Here is a 24792-nt window from a genome sequence, read left to right on the forward strand (position 1 = left end):
TTCCTGCCATTTATCTCCATTTCTCTTCTTTCTCATTCTTCATTCTCTGGCAAGTAAGGTCTCTCCCATCTTCCTTCTGCCCTCCCACAGGGTCAGCTGAGTGTTGCCTTCTTGTTAATAGTACATTAGGAAATCATCTAAACCCCAAATCTCAGATGATGCCAAATTCCTCCCTTGCTTCCCCTAGGACCTGCCTCCGGACATGACTCTACCAGTAGTCAGCAGAGAAGACAGCAGCTGATCTGACCACAGCGCATACTTGGGGACCAGACTTCTCATTCCAGGCCTCCATCTCCTAAGTCCCCACTGAAGACTCCATCAATCCCTGTGTAACTCTGGAGGGAGTGGCTTAACCTGTCTGGGTCGCTGTTTTGAGATAATTTGGAGTAACAAAAATTTTCGTCCTATGTGTCCATCTTTTCCTGCCTATAGATGGGCTCACATGGGCTTGTACAGCCACATCTGTACATGATCTGTTGCGTTTGATCCTGAGAATCAGCCAAGGCCTACCTGCCCCAGGTTCCCATACAGACAGGCAGAGGTGAGAGGCTAAATTATCAAGCTTGGCACAGGAACAATCAAACGAACTATGGCTTGGAGCAGCTAGTTCCTGAATGGCATTCAGCCACTTCATTGGCTCTTTCAGGCTCAATTCCAGCTCTGATTTTCTATTTCCTGAAGGTAGTCCATCCAGGCTACAATCCTCTTCTTTTAAGTTAACAGATGAGACAATTGTGGAGATCTGGTCAATGGTCCACTCATCCTTGTGCAATGTCACATTGGACCCACAGCCTATATTTCCAGAGATACTTCATAGCCAAGTTGTTAATGGTATTAGATAATCTACCATCAGCCTTTTGGACCTCAAAGCTGCTCCTGGGGAATGATTTTCTCCTTTCCATTGGATGACTGGGCAAAGAGAGGCTTAGAAGAGATAAGGGATTTTTCTAAAGTCACATAGCAAATGAGTGGCAGAGCTGGGAGTCAAGTCTTAGTGTCCTTTGTATTGGGATTCCCAAATTCTTCATAGCATTTTTGGGTCCTAGCTAGAAATCTTCTTTTTTCTTTTTTGTTCGTGGAGCTTAAACTTTGGGCCTGAGCACAGTCTCTCAGCTCTTCAGCTCAAGGCGAGCACTCTACCACTTGAGCCACAGCGCCACTTCTGGTTTTCTGGTGCTTATTTGGAGATAGAGGTTCATGGACTTGCCTGCCCAGGTTGGCTTTGAACCTCGATCCTCAGATCTCAGCCTCCTGAGTAGCTAGGATAACAGGCATGAGCCATTGGCATCTGGCAAGAGATCTATTTAAGTAAACAGAGCATAGAAATAAATAAATAATGGTCCCATGCTAAATACTTCACAGGCATCATCTCATTTAGTCCACTTAATATCATGGTCACAAAAGAGAAATCAACCATCTGTATTTTATAAGCACTGAGGCTGATGGAGGCTTGTCCCAGAACACACTGCAAAAGAATGCTTAGAGCTTTCAAGGACAAACAGCTGGGCTCAGGTTCAACTTCAGGTCTGTGAAGGATTTCAAGAGAGAAGTAATGAGGACCCTCACACCTTGCACCACCAAAAAGATGGTTTCCTTCTTCCAGCCCTAAGTGAGCCTAGGTAGATCTGGGTTGGTGAAGGAACTAGTAAAATTTATCTCTCCTTTCACCACATCTGTGGACTTATCTTTCTCACTTGACTTCCTCCAGCCTCTTATCAGACTTAAGAACTGTGGTGTCAGCAAGTTATCTTAATTCTTATTATACTGAGACCACTTGAAGAAACACTCTTCAGAGATAAGTGAACCCTCTTCCACGTGGCTGGACTTCTGTCTTTGTCTTTCTCCCAGGAGGCTCTAAACACCAGTCATTGCCTCTGTCCCTTAGCTTTGACTGCTTACAAGTCCATTGAAGCAAATGTTAACTTGTCAACATTGCATGTTCTAGGATCCAGCACAGTGACTGGCCCAAGAGTCAGCACTACACATACATTGGTCAAATCAAAGAAATCTCTCATGCAATTCAACCAACATTAAACTAAGTAGCTCTGTGCTAGCTGGCTTTTTCTGTTGATTCTGAGATACATAAAAAAAATAGATGTTAACTAGAAGAAGTCTCAGCTTAGGCTTAGGTGGGAGCATCATTATCATCCTAAACACCATTTAAAATAATGTGGAAGGGGGCTGGGAAGGTGGCTCATTGGTAGAGTGCTTGCCTTGCATGCATGAGGCCCTGGGTTTGATTCCTTAACACAGAAAAAGCCAGAAGTGCTGCTGTGGCTCAAGTGGCATAGCAGTAGCCTTGAGCTGAAGAGCTTAGGGATAGCACCGAGGCCCAGAATTCAGGCCCCAGAACTGACCAAAAATAAAAAAAAAAAATGTGGAGGCTAGGCACTGATGTTCACACCTGTAATCCTAGAGGTTGGAATCTGTGGGTCATGGTTTAAAGCCAGTGCAGGGCAGGAAAGTCCATGAGACTCTTTTTTTTTTTTTTTGGTCCGGTCATAGGGCTTGAACTCTGGGCCTGGGTGCTGTCCCTCAGCTCTTCAGCTCAAGGCTAGCACTCTACCACTTGAGTCACAGCACCACTTCCAGCTTTTTTTTCTTTTTTGCTTATGTGGTGCTGAGGAATTGAACCCAGGGCCTCATGCATGCAAGGCAAGCGCTCTACCACTGAGCCACCTTCCCAGCCCTCCATGAGACTCTTATCTCCAATCACCCACCAAAAAGTCAGAAGTGGAGCTGTATGTAGCTCAAGTGGTAGAGTGTAAGCCTTGAATGAAAAAGCTTAGGGACCCTGTTCAGGCCCTGAGTTCAAGCTCCAGGACTGACTGTGTCACACACACACACACACACACACACACACACACACACAAATGTGGAGAATAAATGGGTGATCCATCATTTATGGGTCCCAACCTTATGGTGAGGGGGGAACTAAGTTCAGTAAAAAAAACACAGCAAAAAGGAACTATTTTTATCTGCCTGGACAGTTGAAGAAGACTTTGCTGGAGGAGAGTGAGATGTGATTTCAACTTTAAAGAAGAATGAAGGCTGGGAAGGTGGCTCAGTGGTAGGCCTTGCATGCATGAGACTCTGGGAAGTAATGCTGTGGCTCAGGTGGTAGAGCACTAGCCTTGAGCTGAAGAGCTGAGGAACAGTGCCCAGAGTTCAGGTCCCTTGACCCACCAAACGGAAAAAAAAGAAGAAGCATGAAAACATCAATAGGGAAGAAGACTTCTAAGCAGATGGACCAGTCTGAATAAAGGCATGTGGGTATAACCTTGTTTCTTGGAGCTGGAGCAAGCAGTAGTAGAGCAAGTGGTAAGTAATGCCTCTTGGAGACTAGACCATACATCCTGGGCAGAGTTGGATGGCCTCCCAGAGGGACTGAAGCACCCCAGATCCTCATGAATTAAAGACAGAAAAAGCTCCTGATGTTGGATGGCATTGTACTTAAAAGGCTCATCCTAACAGAGTCATGTAGAATCATTCTCCTATAGTAAATGCATTTCCAAAAGTATGCAGGAAAATCCAGAGATCAGGTGTGTAGAGCTTTTATAATCTGGTCTGGGTTTGGTGGCAGGAGAGAGAGAGCAGGGTACCAGCCAGCATTTACATCATCTAGCTGGTCAAGTGCCCGAAGCGTCTCCTTGGCACAGAGGGCAGAACCTTCCAACTCATTGTCACAGGACACCACTGGCCTCGCCTCTCTCAGCCAGGTAGTTAGCTGGCCTCCTGGCCTGGTCTGGCCTGTACCCTGCACCCATCCCCAACAGGCGACTAAGAGGCTGGGGTGGGGTGGGGTGGGGTGAGAAGGGCAGGCTGCATAGGAAAGGGGGGGTGGTGCAGCCTGCAAACCTGCTCCTTGTATTAGGGCTCCAGGAAGGGTTACAGCGAGCTGCTTGGCAGGGTTGGGTCTTGAATGCCTACGGCGATTTGGGGATTTTTCAGGCCTAGAGGGGAAAATCCCTGGGGATCCGTGTTAGAAAGAGGGTAATGACACGGCTCGGCGGCCTGGGAAGCAAGGAAGGAAAGGTTGTGTCCGGCGAAAGGAAGGGCGGGGTGGAGAGGGCGGTGGTGGAGCCCGCGTTCCTTTGCTGAAGGCTTTGGAGTGAGCACGGAGCACTGCAACTGGGAAGCAATCGGGGAGGACCAGCCGGCGCGCGGGGGGAGGGGAGAGGGTGGGGAGGCGGCTCAGTGGGCCTCTGAGTGTGTGTGTGTGTGTGTGTCTGTGTGTGTGTGTGTCAGTGTGTGTGTGTGAGAGAGTGAGTGTGTGTACGTCTGGCGCCTCGCCAGGGTGATTTCCCATAAACCACATGCCCCACGAGCCCGCCCGCTTAAAAGGCTGTGCCGAGGGCTGGCCAGAGAAGCTCCACCGGGGGAAAGTGAAAGTTTGCCCGGGTGCTCTCGGCGCGGCGGCGGCGGCGGCTCTCCGTGCAGCCCGGGACGGCGGCGTGGCCCTGCGCTCGGGCGCCGACGCAGCCGCAGCCAGCGAGCGAGCGAGCCAACCGGGGCGGCCGACGCGCCCGGCCGGGACCCAGCTGCCCGTATGACCGCGCGGGGCGCCGCCGGGCGCTGCCCTCCCACGGTAAGTGGTGGAGGAGACGCGGGGCGGGGGTGGGGTTGGGGGGGCCGGGGCCAGGCTGGGAAGAGGGGATCGGCGAGTCGGGCCCCTCGGAGCCCACATCCCCGGCGCGCCCGCTGCCCGTGCGTTTCCCCGCGGCCACGGGGCTCCAGCCTCTGTGCTTCTCCGGAGGACCCTGGCGCTTGGATTGAGGACGGTGGCAGCCCTGCAGCCGTTTCAGGGGCTGCAGCGCTTTCTTGGGAAGAAAGCAAAGGCTACTCTCCCCATTGCACCGAGGGAAACACTGAGCCCCCCACAGGCAGGAGAGAGTGGCTTGCAGCCACGGGTGGATGCCTGCGATCATCGGCTAGGGCACTCTGCTTGTTGCCAGGCAGAAGCATGCGCTGCCCGTGTGGCTGCCTCCACAGTGTGCATCTTCCTCCCGTCACGCACACGTGTTTCTAAGCCCCACTGGAGAGTGGACAGTGGAGGGAGGGTTTCCTTTAAGGGTCTTCCAACTTTAGAATGCCAGGGTTTGTGCTGAGCAATCTGCTGGCCGGAGAAAAGAGATCAACATGCAGCTACTTGTTGCAACTCACAGGCCGGAGCATTGAAGACTTGGATGGCTGTTTGGAGGGCACCCATCTGGGGGCTACCTACGGCTAGGCCCCCCGCCATCATCTACTGGAATATTGGGGATCAGAGATATTCTGGACTCCACATTGATTGAGAAAGGTGGGAGGAGGAGGGTTTGGGTTTAGCAATCCTGAACAGGCTGCTCAAAAGTGCTTCTGGTACGTCAGTAGCTGCTGTAGCTTCTAGAAAGTACAATGTGGCACTTTTAATGAACGCGAATGGTAGTGTAATAGGTTTGTTTCTCAGGAGTTCTGGGGGAGAATGAAAGGAGTAAACCAAAGGAGGAAAAGAGTTGGAAAGCATTTGGTGGATAAAAGCTGAGGTTAGCAATAGGCGAGGTCGAGAGAGAATTAGATGCACAGCAGAAACCCCAACCGAGAGGCAGAGAAGATGGACTTGGACTTGGGAAGGGAAAGGAGAGGGCTAGGCCATGGAAATAAGCACAGCGAGGTTGGAGATGAGAGCAGGAGGAACGGGGGACAGGGTTAGACAAGCAATCTGAGGGTCCAGTCATACCAGGTCCCCCCACAAACTTTGTCACAGGGAAGATGTAGCAGGATGGTGGCCACTGAAGGCAGGCTCAGATGCCCTGCATCTCTCTGAGCCTGCAGCAGAGATTCCTTCCCCGGTGCTTCCATAGGCAGAGGCTGAGGGTGGGTGGGAAGAAGAAGGAAGCGGGAAGAGCCTGCCCAGCCAGATGCAAGCTAGAGCATTAACCCTTGGGTGTCTGTCTGGATACTTCTCTGCAGTGGGGCACTAGAACTCCCAAGTGCAGAGGTGACCCCCTTTAGCCCTCTTCAAAGTCAGCATTCTACCAGAGATGCCTGAAATATGGCCTAAAGCCAGGTACCCATGGGGATTAAGCACTGATGTTACTTAGCTGTCCTCAAAACATCCATGTCTTGAAGTGCCCTGCGTGAGGTCTTCTACAACATGCTTGTCCCCAGGGGTTTTTCCTGTATGCCATTCACTCTAGAGCCTCAGTAATTGCCAGGATGGAGGAAATCACCTTCTTCACATTCTCTTTAATCAGTCCTGAGCCTGAGTGAGCTTCCTTAGGACATTGGGCAACAATTGTCCATTAGAGCTCAAAGTATCTCTCACCCCAATACTATGCTCCAGTTACCCCTGTCGACCCCCCTCTCCCTCCCCTCCGTCATGCCAGGATTCTCTGACGCTCTTGGCTGGAAGGTACCTTGTGCTTGCAGGGAACATCAACCTGCTTGCCCTTTCTTCTGCCACCAACTTCTCCCAGCTTCTAAAGCCTGGCTAGTCCCCAAGTCCCTGCAGTTTCTCATAGCGAGACGAGACGTGCTCCTCTTCTTTACTGAGAACTCGGAAGGCTTTGCGCTTTAAGATGTAAAATCAGCATGCTGTTGTGGGCTCTTTCATTGCCTCCCTGTATTTTTCCAATGTTTTCCTTATTTGAAGTATTTGTCTCATCATCTGGATTACTGGGGCAAAGCCCAGAGCCAGAAAAGTGCCAGCCCTCACTCCACTCTGCCAGCATTTCCCTGAATCTGTGGGCATCAGCTGCCAGGATGCTTAGGAGCTCCCAAAAGGCCACTTGAAATTGGACAAAGAAGGCCCAAGGGCCCCTCTAGCCTCTGGCTGAAGAAAGGATGCTCCAGGGAAGCCCTTAGGGATGAAGGTGATCTGGAGGGAGGAGAGAGGAATGGCATAAACAGGGTGTCAGGAGCCAGTCCTATCCCTCTGGGGCTGAGCAGCTGGGGGCCGTGGGTGCTGACCGAGGGCAGAAGGTTTTCTTATGATTGTAAGAGCTGGCTGGCTGGATGCAGAGTGTGCTGGGATTCTGTTAGGCAGGTGCCACCCAGGGAGTGCCCACAGCTGGCACTACTGCCTCTAATTAATCAATTTTTTTGACACATACATGCCCAGGGCTCTACCCCTCTGGCCTGGGATGAGTTTCCAGTAAAACTGAGTTTGGTGTCGTCTTAGGTGGTGGCAGAGCCAGACCTACATGGAACCGTGTGAAAGAAAGGGAGAGGTCTCTGGCTTGCAGTCAGAAAGGAAGTACATGAGCCTGCCCTTGAGGACAGCTCACAACATTGACAGCTTCGCTCCCTGTCAATGTTGCAGGGACTGAGTGATGGGTAGGTGCAAATCCTGCCCTCTAGAAGCTAATGTCTTGTTCCACTAGAATGTAGACTGCTTGGCATACCACCTGTGTCATTATTAGGTGCTTTTTATGTAGTTGGGCTGGCCTGGGTTCCTCTGGGAAGGCTCCTGGAGAAGATGGTACTTAGGTTTTCATTAAGTTAGAGCAAATTGGTGCTACAGATGACAGGAGATGCTGGGAAGTCTGATTTGTGAGAAGTGGGGCAGAGACTATAGCATTGTAGAGATGAGACTTGGTTTTCTATCCTGGGCAGAACAAAAGCATGGTTGGGGAGAATAAAAACTGGAGAAAAATTACTCCCTTTCTGTCACAGACATGGCTGGGCCCTGGACTGCTGCTGATCTGTCTCCTGGTAAGCAGGAGTATTGCCAAGGAGGTGTCAGTGCACTGTAGCCACACAATTAGGGAAGGACACCTGGAGTTACTGCAACAGCTGGTAAGTATGTATCCCTGCCTTTCCCTGAGACAGGGACCAGGGAGAAGAATCAAAGGGAAGGGTTGTAGGAAATAGGTCTGTCCTTCTCTCACTGACCTTCTCAGGGTTGGGACTTCAGATTGCCCCAACTCTAAAAGGTAGTGAGTTAGACTTCTAGCTAGCTGGGGTAATGATTGCCTAGGAATGTCTACTGTAGACCCTAAAAGGCTTCTAAGGCCTGACTTGCTCAGGGAATGCTTCCTCCAGGAAGTCAGCCCAGTTTGCCTGCTGGATCTAGATGTTGTGTCCAGCTCCTGGACTCCTAGATATGCCGCCAGCCTGGCACCAAGGCCCCACCCAGACTTAGAAGGGGAGACATGTGCCTGCTTTCCAGCCCTAGCTGCCTTGGCTCTTGCCTCTGGGATGGATGTAGCCTGCTCATCTGGGCCCCAAAGGAGCCCGTGTCTCATTCTAATCAGGCCAACAGAATTGCCAACAACATGGTCCAGACAGGCAGGGTCAGGTTGTTGTCATGACTTCTGTCCTCCTCAGTGGGGAATTTACTATCCCTCTGGCCAGTTTGACAGGGTGGGGCACCACTGACTAAATCTAGCTCCAAGGCCCTGAACGTGGAGGCCTGTGGGCTGGACTTCCAGCCTCTCTAGGCCCCTCTACTTCTCTACCTACATGCTCTGCTGCAGAAGTCTAAGACAGACCATGAGCCATGGCAATGTCTGGAGCCTAGAACACACTAGCTTCTGCCAGGGGTCACCACAGCATCTACCTGGTCCCTCCAGATCATCACTCTCCAGAGCTTGGCCAGTCTCTACTGGAATTCCTGTGATAGGATACTTACTCCCTCCAGTGAGTTAGCTAAGATAGCTGATATTCTTCTATAGACAATTCTTTCTTATATAAAACTTACAATGTCATGGAGCAGGAGTTTGCATGAGGAGAATTTTTGCTCTTTGGAAGTCCTCTTCTGGGTCTGCGTCAGGCATAGGGATTTCCTTTGCATTGACTTTGTCTTTCCCAGTGTGGTTACAAGAGGCAAGTGAAGGTCAGATTCTGGCGAACCCAGAAATGGAAGTCCCCACTGATACCATCTTCATTGAGCTATACTATACACTCTGTAACACTGATCTGCTCTTCCTTACAGATTGACAGTCAGATGGAGACTTCATGCCAGATTGCATATGAGTTTGTAGACCAAGAGCAGTTGGTAAGTGATGACTATTTGCAAGGTTCATGTACTTCCCTACGTGTCCCCTCCAAGTAGGAGAGCACATGGGAGCATGAAGGCAGCAGGAAATCCTAGACCTGGATAGGATGAGGATGTGAGGTCTTTGGATGGTCAAGTCTAGGATGCTAACATCCAAGCCTGGGATGGTTCCAGGACTCAGATTCCATCCTGTTCCCTTCCCCTGGCCCGGCACATATCAAGTGTTTATTGAATGCTAGGCACTTTCTTAAGTCAGTCCTAATAGTACCTAACAGTGATAAGGACCACAAATACTGCTTCTTATCCACATAGAGATTAAGGAGGATAGCAGGTAAGCAGCAGAAGTCTGGTTTGAACTAGGGCTGAAGACAAACCAAGATATATCTTCACATCATGTATTCGATATATCTTCACATCATGTATTCTGAGAAATTATGTTACCTCCATCCACCAGATAACCAGCAGCCAGGGAGGCTGTCCGGTCCATCTTCCTACCCAAATAGTCACCAAGTATGGTGGCTTCTACCTCCCAGAAGCTTGATGTTCTGTCCTCTTCCCCATCCTATCTCCCATTCCCAGTCATTCCCTTAGAAAGCTTTAGGGACCTTCTAATTGATTTGCCTAATTCCAGGGCACCTTGTGTCCTGCCACTAAGGGGACCTTTCCAAAACCCAACCCACTGCCTTCACTTTCCTCCCTAAAGCCTGTCAGAGACTTACCTCCTCCTTTCTGCTTCTGAGCCATTGCATAGCTTTTCCTGATACCTGCCATGCCTTTCCAAGCGCTATACCAACTTCCATGCTATGCTTGGACATCTTTGTGCTTTTTATAGAACTGCCATGCTGTTACCCAGAAATTGCCTGTGTCTCTGAGCTTACACCCACCAGATCCATGCACTTCTCTGTTAACATGGCACAGCACCACATGGGTCAAAGAATAGCCTCAGTGTTTTCATTCATTTACTCCCTCAGTCAGGCTATAGTACACGTTTACTAGAAACCTACTAGACCAGATGCTAGGGAAACAGGGCCATAGTAGTTCCATCTTCCAGGTAGCCACCATGTTTGACAAAACCTAAGGTTCTTCTCTGAGCCATGAAGTACCTCAATATCCTGGAAGACTTGAAGAGTCCACATAACAAAAGACTTTTGGGAAAACAAGCTGAGGGAAGAGAGGAGGAAGGGAGAGAGAGAATGAGAGGAGAGAATATCACTGATACTTACCCTTTCTGAGAGGAGAGAATATCTGATACCTACCCTTTCTTTCTATATACATATATCCCGATTAAAATCTGGTATTCCAGAAGCCCAAAGAGGTCCCCAATCAGAATCTTAATTCTTTCACACTAGCATAATCCCCAGTTAGATCCCAGATGGAGAGAGAAAGAGAAAAAGGCATTAGCATTCTCCTTATCCCTTCCCGAGGGGTCAGAGAAGGCTGTGCCCTTGCTACCTTGAGGTAGCAAGCATATAGGGCAAAGCCTGGCTTCTCAGACCCTATTAGCTAGGCATTAAGCTCCAGTTTCTGACTTTCCAGGAAGATCCCGTGTGCTATATTAAGAAGGCATTTTTCCTGGTACAAGACATAATGGAGGACACCATGCGCTTCAAAGACAACACCCCGAATGCCATTGCCATGCGGGGGCTTCAGGAACTTTTTGTGGAGCTACAGAGCTGTTTTACTAAGGATTATAAAGATCATGACAAGGTAAGGAGGATACTGGAACTGGAACACTGAGTTAGGACAGAGGTAGCTGTGGAAATGCCACCCTGCCTACATGTGCAGGATATGTTTACTCAGCCTATTTTGTGCCATTGTGAATGAATGAATGAATGAGTGCCATCCTTTTCATTCACTCATGTGACAAACATTTACTAAGGACTTACTAGATTAGAGGTACAGGGCTGAGCTTTGATGATGTCCTCTGAGCAAGGAATTGTGGTCCCCACCCTTACAGAGCTATGGTCTAGCTAGGTGGGCAGCTGTTGAACAACAGTACAAGTGAATATAATTACAAACCAGGAAGAGTTGTCAACAAATAGTTATCTGTGCCTCTTGTGTACCAAGTGTGGTTCCAAACACCAGGAAACAGCTGTAATGAAAACAGGCAAAAATCCCCACTATCATGGAGATTACATGGTGGGGGGGAGTGTGAATCAACAAGTAAAATATGTGGGTGGATATGAGGATGTTGATAACTGCATTGGGGAAGAGTAAACCAGGGGAAGGGAGACCTAGAGGAAGTGAGTGAGCCAAGATTGAGAACACAGGGCTCGGAGTGTAATAGGGAACACTGACTTAAATGGGGGGGGGGGGGTGCAGTATAGAAGAAGAATCAGTTTCCTTAGTTAGAACATACTAATTGGAACTCCAAATATGAGTAGGGGAAAGAGGAGAAAAGGCGGGAACCAGACATTTGGTATGTCAAAGACTTGGAATTTTTGTCTTAAATGAGAGAGAAGACCTGATGAATTGGTGTGTGGCCTGCTCTCCCTTACAGAGTGTTGTGGTCGCTATATGGAGAATTGACTAAAGGGAGCAGGAATGGATTGTGGCTGCTTGGACCAGACCAGTGCAGAGAAGGTGGAGGGGAGTGGACTGGTGTGTTATAGTGGGCTGGGCAGACAGGACTTGGTGCATGCTGGGGATAGACAATGGACTAGGCCAAGGAAAAGAGTCAGTATGGTTTGGTTTTGAGTACCTAGTATTTGAACGTTGCCCAAGTGAGAATTATGGTGGGCAGAGGGGGAGACCTGAGATCAGTTTGGGCCACATGAGCAGACAGCTGGGGGTTCCGCTCTTGAGTATGACTAGAGATGCACAGATACTAGAGGTATGACTTGGAGATAGTTTGGGAAGGTACAAGATTATACAACCTAGCTGGCTGGGAAAAGAGAATCAGGCCCAAGATTCTATTAGAGTGAAAAATCTAAGGGAAGACTGCATTGCTACATTTCAGGATAGAAGAACTAGTTACCAAATGGGTTGAGAAGTCAAGCAAGATAAGGGCTGAAAAGCAGCCCTCAGTTGGTGGGATTTGGCAATGTGGAGGTTGCTGTTGGAGGCAGATCAGGGAGAATAGAAAGAGAGGAAATGGAGACCATACTGTGAAGGAACTTGGCTTGAAAGAGGGAAGAAGAACAGATGTAGCTGGAGAGAGGAACTCTTTAATAAAAGGTATTAAATCTGTGCCTTCCCAACATTGTGATTCCTGAGAATTACTTGGGGAACTTGCTTAACTTGCTTAACAAAGTCCCAGTGTCTTATAGAAGGTCTCATCCTTACAGAGTCTGCTTCCCCGAGCCCAAAGGAGGCTTGGGATCTGCATTATAAGAAGCTTCCCCACCCATGATTGAGATTTTGTCTGTGTGTGTGTGCCAGTACTGGGGCTTAAACTCATGGCCTTGCATTCTTGCTTGGCTTTTTCTGCCCAAAGCTGGCATTCTACCACTTGAGCCATACCTCCACTTCTGGCTTTTTGCTGGTTCATTGGAGATGCGAGTCTCACTGGACTTTTCTGTTCAGATTGGCTTTGAAACCTTGATCCTCAGATCTCAGACTCTTGAGTACCTGGGATTACAGGTGTGAGCTACCAGTGCCTGACTCCATGATTGAGATTGAAGGTCTTGAGGGACTTCCATTCATCCATAAGACAGTCAATGAATGGTGATTGGTAGACCAGAAGGGAGGAACCATGGATACCGGAAGAGCAATCCTCAAACCAGAAGCCTGGGACCAAGGGGCCCCGCTCCTGAGCAGGCAGGTACACCTTTCTACTGAGGCAGATTGGGTATCTGGGCTTTGGACAGGCTTCTTGTTTTCTTTGCAAAGTGCTTGTTTTCTTTATGAAATGTGACGAAAGGTGAGGCGAGGGGGGAGTCTCTACAGCCCCAGGGAGAGGCTGGCCTGGTTATTGTTCTGCTCTTCACTGATGAAGAGATAGACAAGAATGTTCACTTGACTGTTTTCACTATGGAGTGAGTGGTAGATCTGAGATCAAGCCAAGTGTTTATTATGGCCTTGTGTTTACAGTTTTGGAGGAAAGAGCAGTGCCCTTAAGGACTTTGCAGTAGCCTGGGAAAACCCATTAAAAAAAAAAACTCTCTGTGGAGCTCAAAAAGTTGAAGGGGAAGTTTGCCATTTGGGAGTCAGCAGCAAGTAGGCCATACATAGATGAGGCCGTGGTCACGCTTGGCACAATCTGGTGTGAAAGGAGAGTTAGGTCCATACCAGAGCCCTGAGGATCTGCAGCCCTCTGGAGTCTTGAGGAAGCAGCTGGAGAGGTACCAAGATCCCAGGAGTGGATGTAGGAGCAGCAGAGCAGCTCAGCATTCTGCTCTGGGGTATCGTCGATTCTCCCTCTAAGACACAGCAAGTGTCAGCAAAGAACTCAAATCCCCTGTGGCAAGCCATTCCATCCTCTACACCATCTTGAGATGATTCTTCTATCCTGCAATCTTCTGTCCTTATTTGTTTTGCTGTGCCAGAGATAGAACCCACGGCCTTGCATATGCAAGGCAAGCAGTGTGACACTGAGTTATATATACCCAGCCCTAAAACTCAATTTCTCTCATGCCATCTCCCATCTCCCCCAGAAACATTGGCAGAGTCTTCCCTTTGCTATCTGCTAAAATTAAAATTAAACATGCCCATGGTCCTTGCTGAGCTCCCTCCACTTGTATCATTTGCCATATTTTTCCAGATGCCGATCTTGCAACCGCTTCTTTCATTCTTTTTGCATTTTATGCTTTCTGCCTTCGCACAGCCTGTGCTTCCTACCTGCTCTGTTCTCCCCAACCTCATCCCCTTTCTGGTTAACTCTTGTGCATCTTTCCATTGATGTTTTGTGGGGGAAGTTCTTGAACTCTCATTCCGTTCCCTTTTGTTATGTCTCTGGAGATTGTTCAAAACTTTCTAGTAGGATTCATTGCACTTACACCGTGTTGGATGCCAATGCCCTGCTTAATGTAGTATCTAATTACCATATGCCTGGTACTTAAATACAGGTTGGATAATCCCATGAAGACATGACATATCTCATAAACTCAGGACTGATTCAGGAGGAAGGGATCTAGTGTGAGAAAAGTTAAGGAAGTTTGCCAAAGGGGGTTAGGCAGTCATGCTCACCAAAAGGTTCTTGCTCTCCTCCCAGGCCTGTGTCCGAACTTTCCACGAGACTCCTCTCCAGTTGCTGGAAAAGATCAAGAATGTATTTAATGAAACAAAGAATCTCCTTGAAAATGACTGGAATATTTTTAGCAAGAACTGCAACAATAGCTTTGCAAAGTGCTCTAGCCAAGGTATGCACTGGAAGGGGCTGGGGTGTGGGAGGGTGTGTGAAGGGTGAGTCCTAATGCTGGAGAGACCCCCACAGACAGCCTGGATGCTACATATGTGTCTTTGTGTGTGATGTGTACTCCTTTCCTGTACCTGTGTGGCTTCATGTACCTCCGAGTCCCAGGCACATGTCTCTTCTCACATGTGTGTGCATGTTTACCTACATATCTCTGCATGTGGAAGCATCCAGAAGGCCCATGCTAGCAGCTGTGATGTTCAGGAGTGGAAAAGGGAGTTCCCCCTCCCAGAAAGCCATGTACGCATGGTGGCTTCCCACCTCGGCTCTTGCAGACTGGCTGGATAACATGGGGCATCCATGGAGGGAGCAGAAACTCATCTGGGAGTGAGGGCCCTTGCTCCAGGAGCCCTGCTGTGACCACCAGGACACCCTGGCTCCAGAAGTCCCCAGGATGCTTTGGGGGGGTCCCCTCAAGGGACAAGGCTGGATTGGAAGTCTGAACATCCTTCAAACTCTCCCACTGTTGACTCAGCTACATACCTGTATCCTGCGTGTCCTCGTCTCTGCATCCCATGCCACGTGTGCCCTCCTACATTCAACCTTGCTCCCCAAGGCAAGGTTGAGGCCCTGCAACCTGTCCAAGGCCAAGCCCAGTCTGTTGCTTCTGTCCCAAGGCCTCAAGCGTTGACCAACTCCCATCCCTAACCTGTTCTTACTTGTGGCTATGGCCGCTTGGGTCCTTAACTGCATGAAACCAATGTCTTGAAGGCTTCAGATGTTGTGTTAATCCAGGAGTCTGCTGCTCAGTCTCCTGACCTCTGGCTTGGTCTCTGGAAGCTCAATACAGGCTGCTGTCTGTCTTCTTCTCCCCAGCCCAGTATGTGCATCTGTACTGCTCTTTCTATTCTCTGCTCTGTGTCTTGAGCATCTGCTCTAGTCCTGTCCTCTCCTTAGCCCCAAGGCTGTTAGGAGAAGATTACCTTCCCTCCCCCCGCCCCCCGCCCCCAGACCCATATATCCCTCTTGACCCCTCTTGAGGATCTGTGCTGGAGGCTGGTGACTCTTATCTCCTCTCCGTCTTTCTCTCTCCCCTCTCTGTGGTTCTTTCAGATGTGGTGACCAAGCCTGATTGCAACTGCCTGTACCCTAACGCCACCCCTAGCAGTGACCCGGCCTCTGCCTCCCCTCAACAGCCTCTCACCCCCTCCATTGCCCCTGTGGCTGATTTGACCTGGGCTGATTCTGAGGGGACAGAGGGAAGCTCCCTCCTGCCCAGTGAGCAGCCCCTTCGCACAGTGGACCCAGGAACTGCCAAGCAGCGACCACCCAGGAGCACCTGCCAAAGCCTTGAATCACCAGAGACCCCAAGCCTGGACAACAGCCCTATAGAGGATTCACCACAGCCTCACCCTCCTGCTGAGGGCCCCACCCGTGGAGTAGAGGACCTTCTTGACTCTGAATTGGGAACTAACTGGGTTCTAGAAGAAGCCTCTGGAAAGGCCGATGAAGATTTGGTGCCCAGGGAGGCAAAGCTTTCCCCCGCTGGGCCAGTAGGGGGCAGCATCCTGGCAGAGCCTGCCAGATCCAGCCTCCTCCTCACAGCATCTTCTCCGCTCCCCACATCAACAGAAGACCAACAGCCAGCAGATGTACCAGACATTCCCTTGCCCAAGGTGGACCCCATGAGACCCTCTGGCCAGGCCCACAATCATACTCTTGAGAAGACAGATGGTTCATCTGCCCTGACCAGAGACCACCAGAGATCACAGGGGCCAAGCTCTCCCCGGATGTCTTCACTACGCCCCCAAACCCCCAACAACCCTGCCACCCTGTCTGCTCAGACACAGCCTCCCAGAAGCCACTCTTGGGGCATTGTGCTGCCCCTTGGGGAACTGGAGGGCAAAAGGAGCACTAGGGACCGGAGGAGCCCTGCAGAGCTGGAAGGAGGACAAGCAAGTGAGGGGGCAGACAGACTCCAGGCCCGTTTTAACTCCGTTCCTTTGACTGCTGCAGGCCATGAGAGGCAGCACTCAGGATCCTCTGACTCCCAGCTCCCCGTGTTTGTCTTCCGCCTTCTGGTGCCCAGTATAATCCTGGTCTTGCTGGCTGTCGGTGGCCTCCTGTTCTACAGGCGGAGACGGAGGGTAAGGAGATCTCAAGGAGGCTATGAGGGCATCCCCGATGGGGCAGGGCAGGGAGAGGGATGGGGCGAAAGTTGGAGAATGGCACAGTTTCTGCTGGGGGCTGAAGATGCGAGGCAGTGGGGGCTGGCTGAGTGCCAAGGATGGGAGGTAGACATGGATGGAAGGTTCTTCAAATATCAGGAAGCTTTGACCCTAAGACTCGTGGGAAATGATGAGGATAGAAGAGAAGATTCTTGGGCTGAGAACGGGATGACAACCTGTTGGGAGGAGAGAAAAAGGAGAGCAGTGGTACTGTATTGGGAGCCCCACAGATCTGGGGCATGGAACCCATAGAAGAGCCAAAAGAGGAAAGGGGCATTGTCAGCATAGAGGCCTCTGAATAACTCTTACTTTCAAGAAAGACGAACTCTTGCCCTTCTCTTATTAATGTCTGGGGCAGCTTGGTTAGGGTTAAGAACGGTATACCCTACCACCACCTGCTCAGCTACCAACTTCTCAATGAACTTGCTCTTTCCTGTTTCAGAGCCATGGAGAGCCTCAGACATTGGATTTTCCTTTAGGGCACCCAGAGGGCAGGTGAGCAGTTGGGGTGGGACTCTGGGAGGTCTTGGGGCCTAGTTTGGGATTTATTTTCCCCTCTGGACTGAGGGTAGGAGTAGAGGCTTCTTCCATTTGCTCTAAAGAAATGGAGGCACAGATGTATGATGTGGAGTCACACATATATATGCAGAAGAGGAAGGACCTCTTTTCTACCTAGATATCTAAGCTTTGGTGATTCTTCCTAAAAGTCTGACAATTCTGGGTTGTTGAGTTTTTCTTTTTTATCAGAAAGGGCTGGAGCACATATGTGGGGTTGGGGACAAACCTTAAGGGGGTCTTTTGAGTTCCCTACTACTGCTGAAGTCTTACACTAGTGCTGTGCTCTCCCTGCAGCCCTCTGACCCAAGATGAGGGAAGACAGGTGGAACTGCCCGTGTAGGCACAATTCGAAGGTAAGGGTCGGATTTTCATTTCTCTTCACCCCTTAAATAGAACTCTACCCTTCTCTAGTCACTCTCCCTTGTTACCCATGCCAACTCCTGAGGCCCTCACACTTGAATCCCTCTCACTTCATCTTGGTCCTGTTCCCTCTTCATCCATTGAATACCAGGTCCAGCCAAGCCCCTCCTTCCCAGATCACCTCAGGTTACCGCCCCCTCCCACCCCCATCCACATACCTGATGTCAGGAACTGCTACCTCTGCCTTTCTAATCCTGCTGCTCTTTCCATCCAAAACCAACAAAATTGCTGCTTCTCTAGTTTTGTTGTTGTTGTTTGGCTCTGGGGCTTGAACTCAGAGCCTGGGTGCTGTTCCTTAGCTTTTTCACCCAATCTGGCTTTTGGTAGTTAATTGGAGATAAGAATCTCACAGACTTTCCTGCTCAAGCTGGCTTTGAACCGTGACCCTTAGATTTCAGTAGCTAGGATTGCAGGCACGAGCCACCATGCTTGGTTTCCATTGTGGCTGGAAAACTTTCAGTAGCTCTGCATGGCCAACCACTTCAAACCCAGAATCCTTAGCTTGCTTCCACACCCTTTCGGCACCTACCCTTAGCATCCATCTCTTGCCAGGCTGCTCCCCAACCAAGGTCAATGCTTTCTCCCTATTTTAGAGTCATAATCCAGGCTGGGAAGAAACTCAATGGTAAAGTGCTTGCCTAGAAAGTACAACACCCTGGGTTTGGTCCATAATACCAAAAAAAAGAAAAGAAACCCAAAAACTACAGTTGGAATCATGATCCTATAGAAGTCCCCTGGCCTGCCACAGTCCATACCATGTTCAAAATAACACTGGGAGAAAAGGCCTTCCTTGTGTCCCTCCTCGCTGCTCCTCATTCTTCTTCACAGGAGGCCCTTAGTTAATTAAAGTCAATTAACCATCTCTCCTTTAACAATTCTCTATATTGAGGGGGTGAAATAGATCAGGAATACAACATTAAACATGTGGAGAGGTAACAATGAAATCTCTCCCCCTGTATAATTAATATAAGCTAATAACTTTTTAAAATAAAAAAATCTCTACTCAGTGTGGCCAAGTCCCTCAAACATTCCTTATATGATGTGGTTTTCAGACCCCTCACCATCCTGGATACACACGTTTGTCAATGTCCCTCTGGAAATGTGGCGCCCAGCCCTGGACACAGTACTCCTGATGCTGTCTGACAAGCTCAGAGTCCAGTGGGACTGTTGCTTTCCTTGATCTGGACAGTACTTCTCTACTGGTGCAGATTAAGAGTGCATTAGTTATAACAATTGCATCATACTGTTGTTATATGTTGAGCTTGTGGTCTACTAAAACCCTTAGTCTATTTCTTGTGAGCCTTGGCCCAGCACACCTATGGACAACTTTTTAAACCAAAGTGCAGTTTATACTCACCTATGTTAAACCACCTCATTAGTTTTTGCCCATGCCCAGAGCCTCCTAAAAAAGTTTTCGCTATTAATTATGCCAACCTCTTAGCCCTCCCTCCCAGATATATCCCTTATCCACAGTGATTACCTTCTGTTGTTCTTGCCCACTATTGATAAAAAAAAAATGTCACCCAGATTCTTCTTCCCCAGCCCTAAATCACAATCAGCCCCTCAGGAAGCCCTCCCAACTATGTCCACCACCATCTGGTTACCCTTTAATTCATTCCCCTCTGCTCTTTTGTATTTGGTTAATACTATATCAATTTGCACAGATTTGGATATTGTTTTATGTATTTTAAAATCTTATTTCATGTGAATATGTATTTTCTGCACTTCTCAGAAGATTGTAAGCCCCTTGAGGGCAGGAATTGTCTTATACTTGGCTTTTTTTTTCATCCCGGGTTCTAGAACAGAGAGGGCTTCTCCATGCTTGCCAAAAAATTCAATAAATGTTGACTGGCTGACTTCAGGACTGACTCACCAACTGACTCTGGCCAGCTGTCTCTAACTGCCTAGTCTTTGAGCTTACCAATTAGCTAACTAATTAGTTAATTAATCCCAACTGAGCAGCTAGTTAGGTGACTAACTAGTCAACTAGCTGGTAAACTGCCTGATGAGTTGTTGATTAGTGAGCAGATTGGCTAACTAAGATGGCAGATTGCCCGACTGATTCATGACTGGCTGGCTGGCAGATTAGCTGGGCGACCCATTCGAATTCCTAGTCACACCCTTTTCCACATGTAAGCAAGCTGTCACAAGTGTAGGGTGACAGATCTGGCCCCCTCCTCCAGAAAGAGGGGACCTGGCAAGTGCACAAAACCAGGGGGACTCACTTTGAAAAAGAACAAGCTGTAACAACATACCAGGAATCCTGGGATCCTTCTTGGCAGTAGGGTGGGCTGAGATGGGTCAGGGGGTTAGCAGTGAGGACTGAAGGCCTCTCAGAACAAGTAAGTAGAGGGTAGCAGTCCCTGAGGACTTTGTGGCTCAGTGTTCAACTACTAGGAGCTACTAGTTCTCCCTCCTTCTTCCACACTCTTGACCTTCCACCCTAATTCTCTTTTCCCTGTCTCCCTACTTGTTGGTCTATTCAGGCTTCTTCCTCCCCTCAAGGTTTTACTTGGAAAGCGAACTAATTGATTCCCAAAGGTGGTTCCCATGCCAGGCACCAGCATCCTCTGAGTTGAATGCCTGTGTTCAGACTGATTGCTGCTCTAAAAAAAAGTCCCAGAGGCAGAGAGTCTGAGTGGAAGACACAGAGCTTCAGAAAATCTAGTCCCCAGAACCTCAGCCCAGGGAATTGGGAGAGGGGGCAGTGGGCTACAGCATGCCCTCTAAGTCCTCCTTCCCTGTTGGACCCTGGCAGACCCTGGGGCCTGGCCAGACCAGCCTTGCATGGGAAAGGGCTGGGAGCCAGAGGCTGTGGGTCCCATCTTCCCTCCTTACCCATCATAAGCTTGACCAATAGGGCCATGGATGTGGAGTTGGGGAGGCGCCACACAAGGTCCAAAGTCAAGCTGTTGGAGGGAGTCCAGGGGATTTCTGTTCTGGGAACAAAGCGTTCTGAGAATGCTGGGCAAGGGGACAAGGATGGGGGTGGGGTGGGGATAGGGTAGGGCCCTGGTTTCCGTGGATGATGCAGGAGGCAAATCCCTTGATCCATCAGGAGAAGACTGGGTTGCTCAAGGGTAGCATGTATAATGGCAGGATGGGAATATCCTTGTTTCTACACTGCCTCTAGACTTCACCCCTCTGGCCAAGCCCTTCCTCTTCAGTTGCCTTCACCTAAATATCATCCATGAGGATCTTTTCTGGGTGAGGGTGTAAAGATGGAAATGTACAATTATTCTTTGCTAGAGAAAGCAACAGTCACTCTTAGTTCATTGACCAAGGCCAATGAGATAATCTTGCCTGTGTAGGGCGAAGGGTCTAAGGACCCTCAAGAGCCCACCCATTTCTCTATTGGGTCCATCTGCCTGAGTAATGGCCTCTCCTCCATCATGGCCCAGACCTCCTCCAGGCCCTATTACCTCCCACTGTGGTCCCTGGTTTCCCCAGGAGAAGGTAGGAGGTAAGGCCAGTCTGTCCAGAGGCTTGGGGTACTGCCAGGGAAAACTGCCTTGTCCCTCTGTGGTGTCTGGGATGGCTGGGAGGATGAGGGAAGGGACAGAAGGAAGTCCTTCCCAAAGCCAGCTGGCTGCCCACAGGAACGCCGTGAGGAGCCCCTCCCCCAGCCACGTCCTCAGCGACCCTCCCCACACTCCCACTCACTGACCAGCTTCCCATCTTTCCCTTCCAGTTGAACGCACAGGACTATCTCTCCATGGGAGGAGACATTATGGGAGCATCCATCATCAACCTTTCCAGTTGTCCTCTTGGAAATGTGGTTTGCCTACCACCAGACCTCTTGCCTGCCAGGACTGGACCAGAACAGCCATGCTAGCTCCCTCTGCCTTGACCCTTAAACCCTGAGCTGAATGAGAGACGGCCGGAGGATACCCCTACACCACCGCTATTTATTGTGGGCCCTGGAGGCTCCCTGTGCTTGAGGAAGGCTGGCGAGCCCCACTCAGGACCCTGGCCCGCAGAGACTGCAATTTCCTCTGACTCGTCTCCAGGGGACCTACTTGCCTGTGGCAGGTTGGAGACCAGAGTGGAAGAGCCCTGCATCCAAAGGACCCATTTGGTGCCAAGGAATCCCAGAAGGGACAGGCAGGGACCTGTCCCCAGATTGGCAGGGCTGGACAGCCTCCATCTGATTTCCCGTAAAGGCGTGAAGCTCAATATTCAGACGGGAAGAGGAGGCCACTGACTGTTTGCTGACAGCTTTTACTGGGGGGGGGGGGGTCTGTCTACACCCTCCACTTGCCTAAGTGCCCTCTGCTGGTGGCCAGGCAGGAAGGAGAGGCCAGCCCTGCCCTCAGGACTTGCCCAAACCTGGCTCAAGATGCCCAGAGGAAGGACCCAACTCTGGCCTCTGCTTCTCCTCCTCTCCAATCCCTGCCAGAGCTTCTCCGGGAGGCCCAGAGGCTTCCCTCATGAAGGAAGCCATTGCACTGTGAAGACTGAACCTGCCTGCTGAACAGCCTGCCCACCCATCCACCCCCATGAGTGAACATCCGTCCAAATGTCCTCCCACCCTTCCAGCCCCTCCCCGGCTTCCTATCTTGAGCTGGCCTCACTTGTTGACTAGGGGAGCCCCTGAGCCCTGACTTTCCCCTGCCCCAGCCTTTGACTCAGGGGGAACTGTGGAAAACGACCCTCCCACCCCAAGCCAGAGCTGGTCTTTAGGCTGTGTCTTTCACCCAGGTTTCTGCATCTTGCACTTTCATGTTCCCAAGAGGGAAGTGACTAGAAGGAGGGGAGGTGGAGGCAGAGAGGCCACTAGGAGAGCTCTGACTGAAATGGGTCTTAGAAATATGGATGTGTTTGAGGTTAGGAAAGATGACAGCACCCCAGTCCCTCAGCCCAGTCTCCCTTCCCTGCTGCTCACAGCCTAGGACTGAGCAGGTGATCCCCATCATCCAGTCCCACCCATGTGGCTCCTGACTCCCATCTTCTCTGGCCCTCCTTTCTCCTGTCCTGCCCTGGCAGGCAATGACACCCTCCCCAACACCCTTCACTCACCCCATCCCCCCCAGCAGCTCTGGCCAAGAAGCCAGGGCTGGAAAAGGACCATCTCAGTCATCCGCTTCCAACTCTGCTCAAAGGGCGGGCCTCCACTTCCTAGGCCAGCCCCTGGCTGTGGCTCTGAGACCTGAGCAATGGGTGACAATGCTGTCACTTGCCTTTCAGTCCCTTTATGCTGCTGTGTCACTCCTGCCACCCCAAGTCCTCCACTGAGAGAACCTGTCTTCCCTCAATGCTGTCAGAGACAGAAAGGGTCTCCAGGCCCAGCCACCCCTGTCTTGGAGCTGATAGCCTAAGGAAGGGCAGGCAAGAACTTTCTAGTAGGGCTCATCCTTCTAGTCACAGACTCTATATTCCATGCTAGAAAATATATTTTTTAAAATGAAAGGAAAAACATAGAAAAAAAAGCATTTCTCCATTCCCCTCCACCTTAAACCTACAGTATTTTAAAAGTCAATAAGGCAAATCCAGCCCGTTTGCAGAAGCTCTTTGTGGGCATGTGGTGACACAGACGCAGGAGGAGCCCCAGAGCCACCTCTGGGTGCCCCTATACCTGCACAGGAACCCCTTATTTCTTCTGAGAAAGCTCAGAGGGAACATTTGGCTCACGAACTGTGAGACTGCGTTTTTATACTTGGAAGTGGTGAATTATTTTATATAAGGTCATTTAAATATCTATTTAAAAAATAGGAAGCTGCTTATATATTTAATAATAAAAGAAGTGCACAAGCTGCCACGTGTGAGTCATGGGAAAAGTTGCTTTTGGGGTGTGGGTGGCAACAGTAGGGGTGGGCAGGCAGCAGCTGCTGGGTGAGCCCCAGCTCAGAGCGTTTTTCCAAGGTACACGGGGAAAGGAGCTCTCTCCAAGTTTTGATCTTGTTACGAAAACCTCCTGTGCTATTGCTGTCCCAAACACATTCATCTTGTGTATCTATTTCATAGGAAGAGGGCCTTAAGCAGCCAAACCTCAGCCCTGGCCACTTGCGCCGCTCAGGCCCAGCCCAGCCTAATAAAATGACTGGTTGGGCTCCATCCAAGGGCCCCAGGGGCCTCTGACAAGGCGGCTCTTTGACCACTCAACCCTGCTGTCCAGGGGAGCTGGCCTGGGCCAGTAGGGCACTGAGGTGAACCAGTGCTGTCTCTAGCCTGGGAAATGGGTGGGGCTAGGAGGAAAAGGAGCCTCCAGACTATGAGAGGCCTAAGGCCTGATCTTCCTCCCCAAGTAAACGGGGAAACCACAGATTTGGTCTTCCATGGAGAAAGAAGTGTTAGGAGAGGTCAGAGAAACTCAAGGCCCAAGATGTCCCAAACACACACACTTCAAGCAAAGCCAAGACAAGAAGAGCCTCCTATCCCTGAAAGTGTGGTGGACAATTCTAGATCTCAGCTTCAGCTTCCCAGTGAGTCATTTGAGTTCTTTCCGAAATGCTGATACCCAAGTACTAGATCAACAAAATCAGGATTTCAAGGTTGAGGCTCAGACACTTGATTTTTCTTTTTTTGGGGGGGTGCCAGTCCTGGGGCTTGAACACAGGGCCTGAAAGCAAAGCAAACAATTCAGCTCCTCAGCAGCACTAGCCACACCTTAAGGACTTAGTAGCCCCATGGGCTTCCATGTTGACCACTGGGTAAGATGACATTTTCATTATCACAGAATTCTACTAGACAATGCTGCTCCAAAGGCTCAGGCCTGAGGTGACCAAAGTTACAGGAACAATCAAAATCTCCAGGATCTAAGGAGTCACTCACCCTTTCTGTGTGCATCCCCTGCCCATCCATCCCTCACCATTTAGTTCTCTAAAGCCAGTTCTTGCCACTAGCCAAAAATCCTCAGAAAGAATTTAAAAGAAACTCTCTCACATTCTGTCCTTCAAGGCCCAGCTCATAAAGCTTGCTTTACTGAGATGCTTTCCTGAGAAGACTCAGACCCTTGAGGTCCAATCAGCCTTATTTCCTTCTTTCTCTAAGATCTGCCAGTCTTAGCATCTACCTGTTTGCCTATCTGTCCCACTAGGCTAGCCTATGCTGTGTCCTGTGTCCTTCCTTGTACCCCAGGGGATACAAGGGATTATTTGACAGAGTAGGGGCTTAACCCAATAATTTGGGTCAGAAGGTTAATATTAGATATATGAATAAAGGTATGGTAATGCAAATTATTATTATTTTTTTGTCTGTTGTGGGGCCTAATCTCTGAGCCTGGGCGCTGTCCCTCAGCTCTTCAGCTCAAGGCTAGTGCTCTACCACTTGAGCCACAGCGCCACTTTCTGGCTTTTTCTGCTTATGTGGGGCTGAGG

The 24792-nt window shown here is 49.9% G+C and overlaps 1 protein-coding gene across 3 annotated transcripts; it reads left to right on the top strand.

Moving 5' to 3' along the window:
• Nucleotides 1-4200: 4200 nt before the first annotated feature.
• On the top strand, nt 4201-23234 carry Csf1 (colony stimulating factor 1). 3 transcript variants are annotated; one of them, XM_070006246.1, is made up of 9 exons: nt 4201-4588; nt 7654-7776; nt 8915-8977; nt 10514-10684; nt 14130-14277; nt 16287-16417; nt 16941-16993; nt 17351-17409; nt 21168-23234. In XM_070006246.1, the coding sequence occupies exons 1-8, from the start codon at nt 4550-4552 to the stop codon at nt 17394-17396; spliced, it is 774 nt and encodes a 257-aa protein (XP_069862347.1). In that variant the 5' UTR covers nt 4201-4549; the 3' UTR covers nt 17397-17409; nt 21168-23234. The 3 variants fall into 3 exon arrangements, with proteins under 3 accessions (XP_069862347.1, XP_069862346.1, XP_069862345.1); XM_070006245.1 differs by lacking the exon at nt 21168-23234 and adding an exon at nt 18529-19331 and having other exon boundaries at nt 4202-4588; nt 15384-16417; XM_070006244.1 differs by having other exon boundaries at nt 4204-4588; nt 15384-16417.
• The last annotated feature ends 1558 nt before the right edge of the window (nt 23235-24792 follow it).

The sequence above is a fragment of the Dipodomys merriami genome, unplaced genomic scaffold (assembly GCF_024711535.1).
Source record: "Dipodomys merriami isolate MVZ:Mamm:240054 unplaced genomic scaffold, mDipMer1.0.p SCAF_7, whole genome shotgun sequence".
NCBI lineage: Eukaryota > Metazoa > Chordata > Mammalia > Rodentia > Heteromyidae > Dipodomys > Dipodomys merriami.

Excerpts from the sequence above, each read along its gene's own strand:
- Csf1 (XM_070006245.1), top strand. The coding sequence starts at position 4,550 with ATGACCGCGCGGGGCGCCGCCGGGCGCTGCCCTCCCACG. Across the intron at positions 4,589-7,653 it reads CCGGGCGCTGCCCTCCCACG|ACATGGCTGGGCCCTGGACT; the intron begins GTAAGTGGTGGA and ends TTTCTGTCACAG. Across the intron at positions 8,978-10,513 it reads TTGTAGACCAAGAGCAGTTG|GAAGATCCCGTGTGCTATAT; the intron begins GTAAGTGATGAC and ends CTGACTTTCCAG.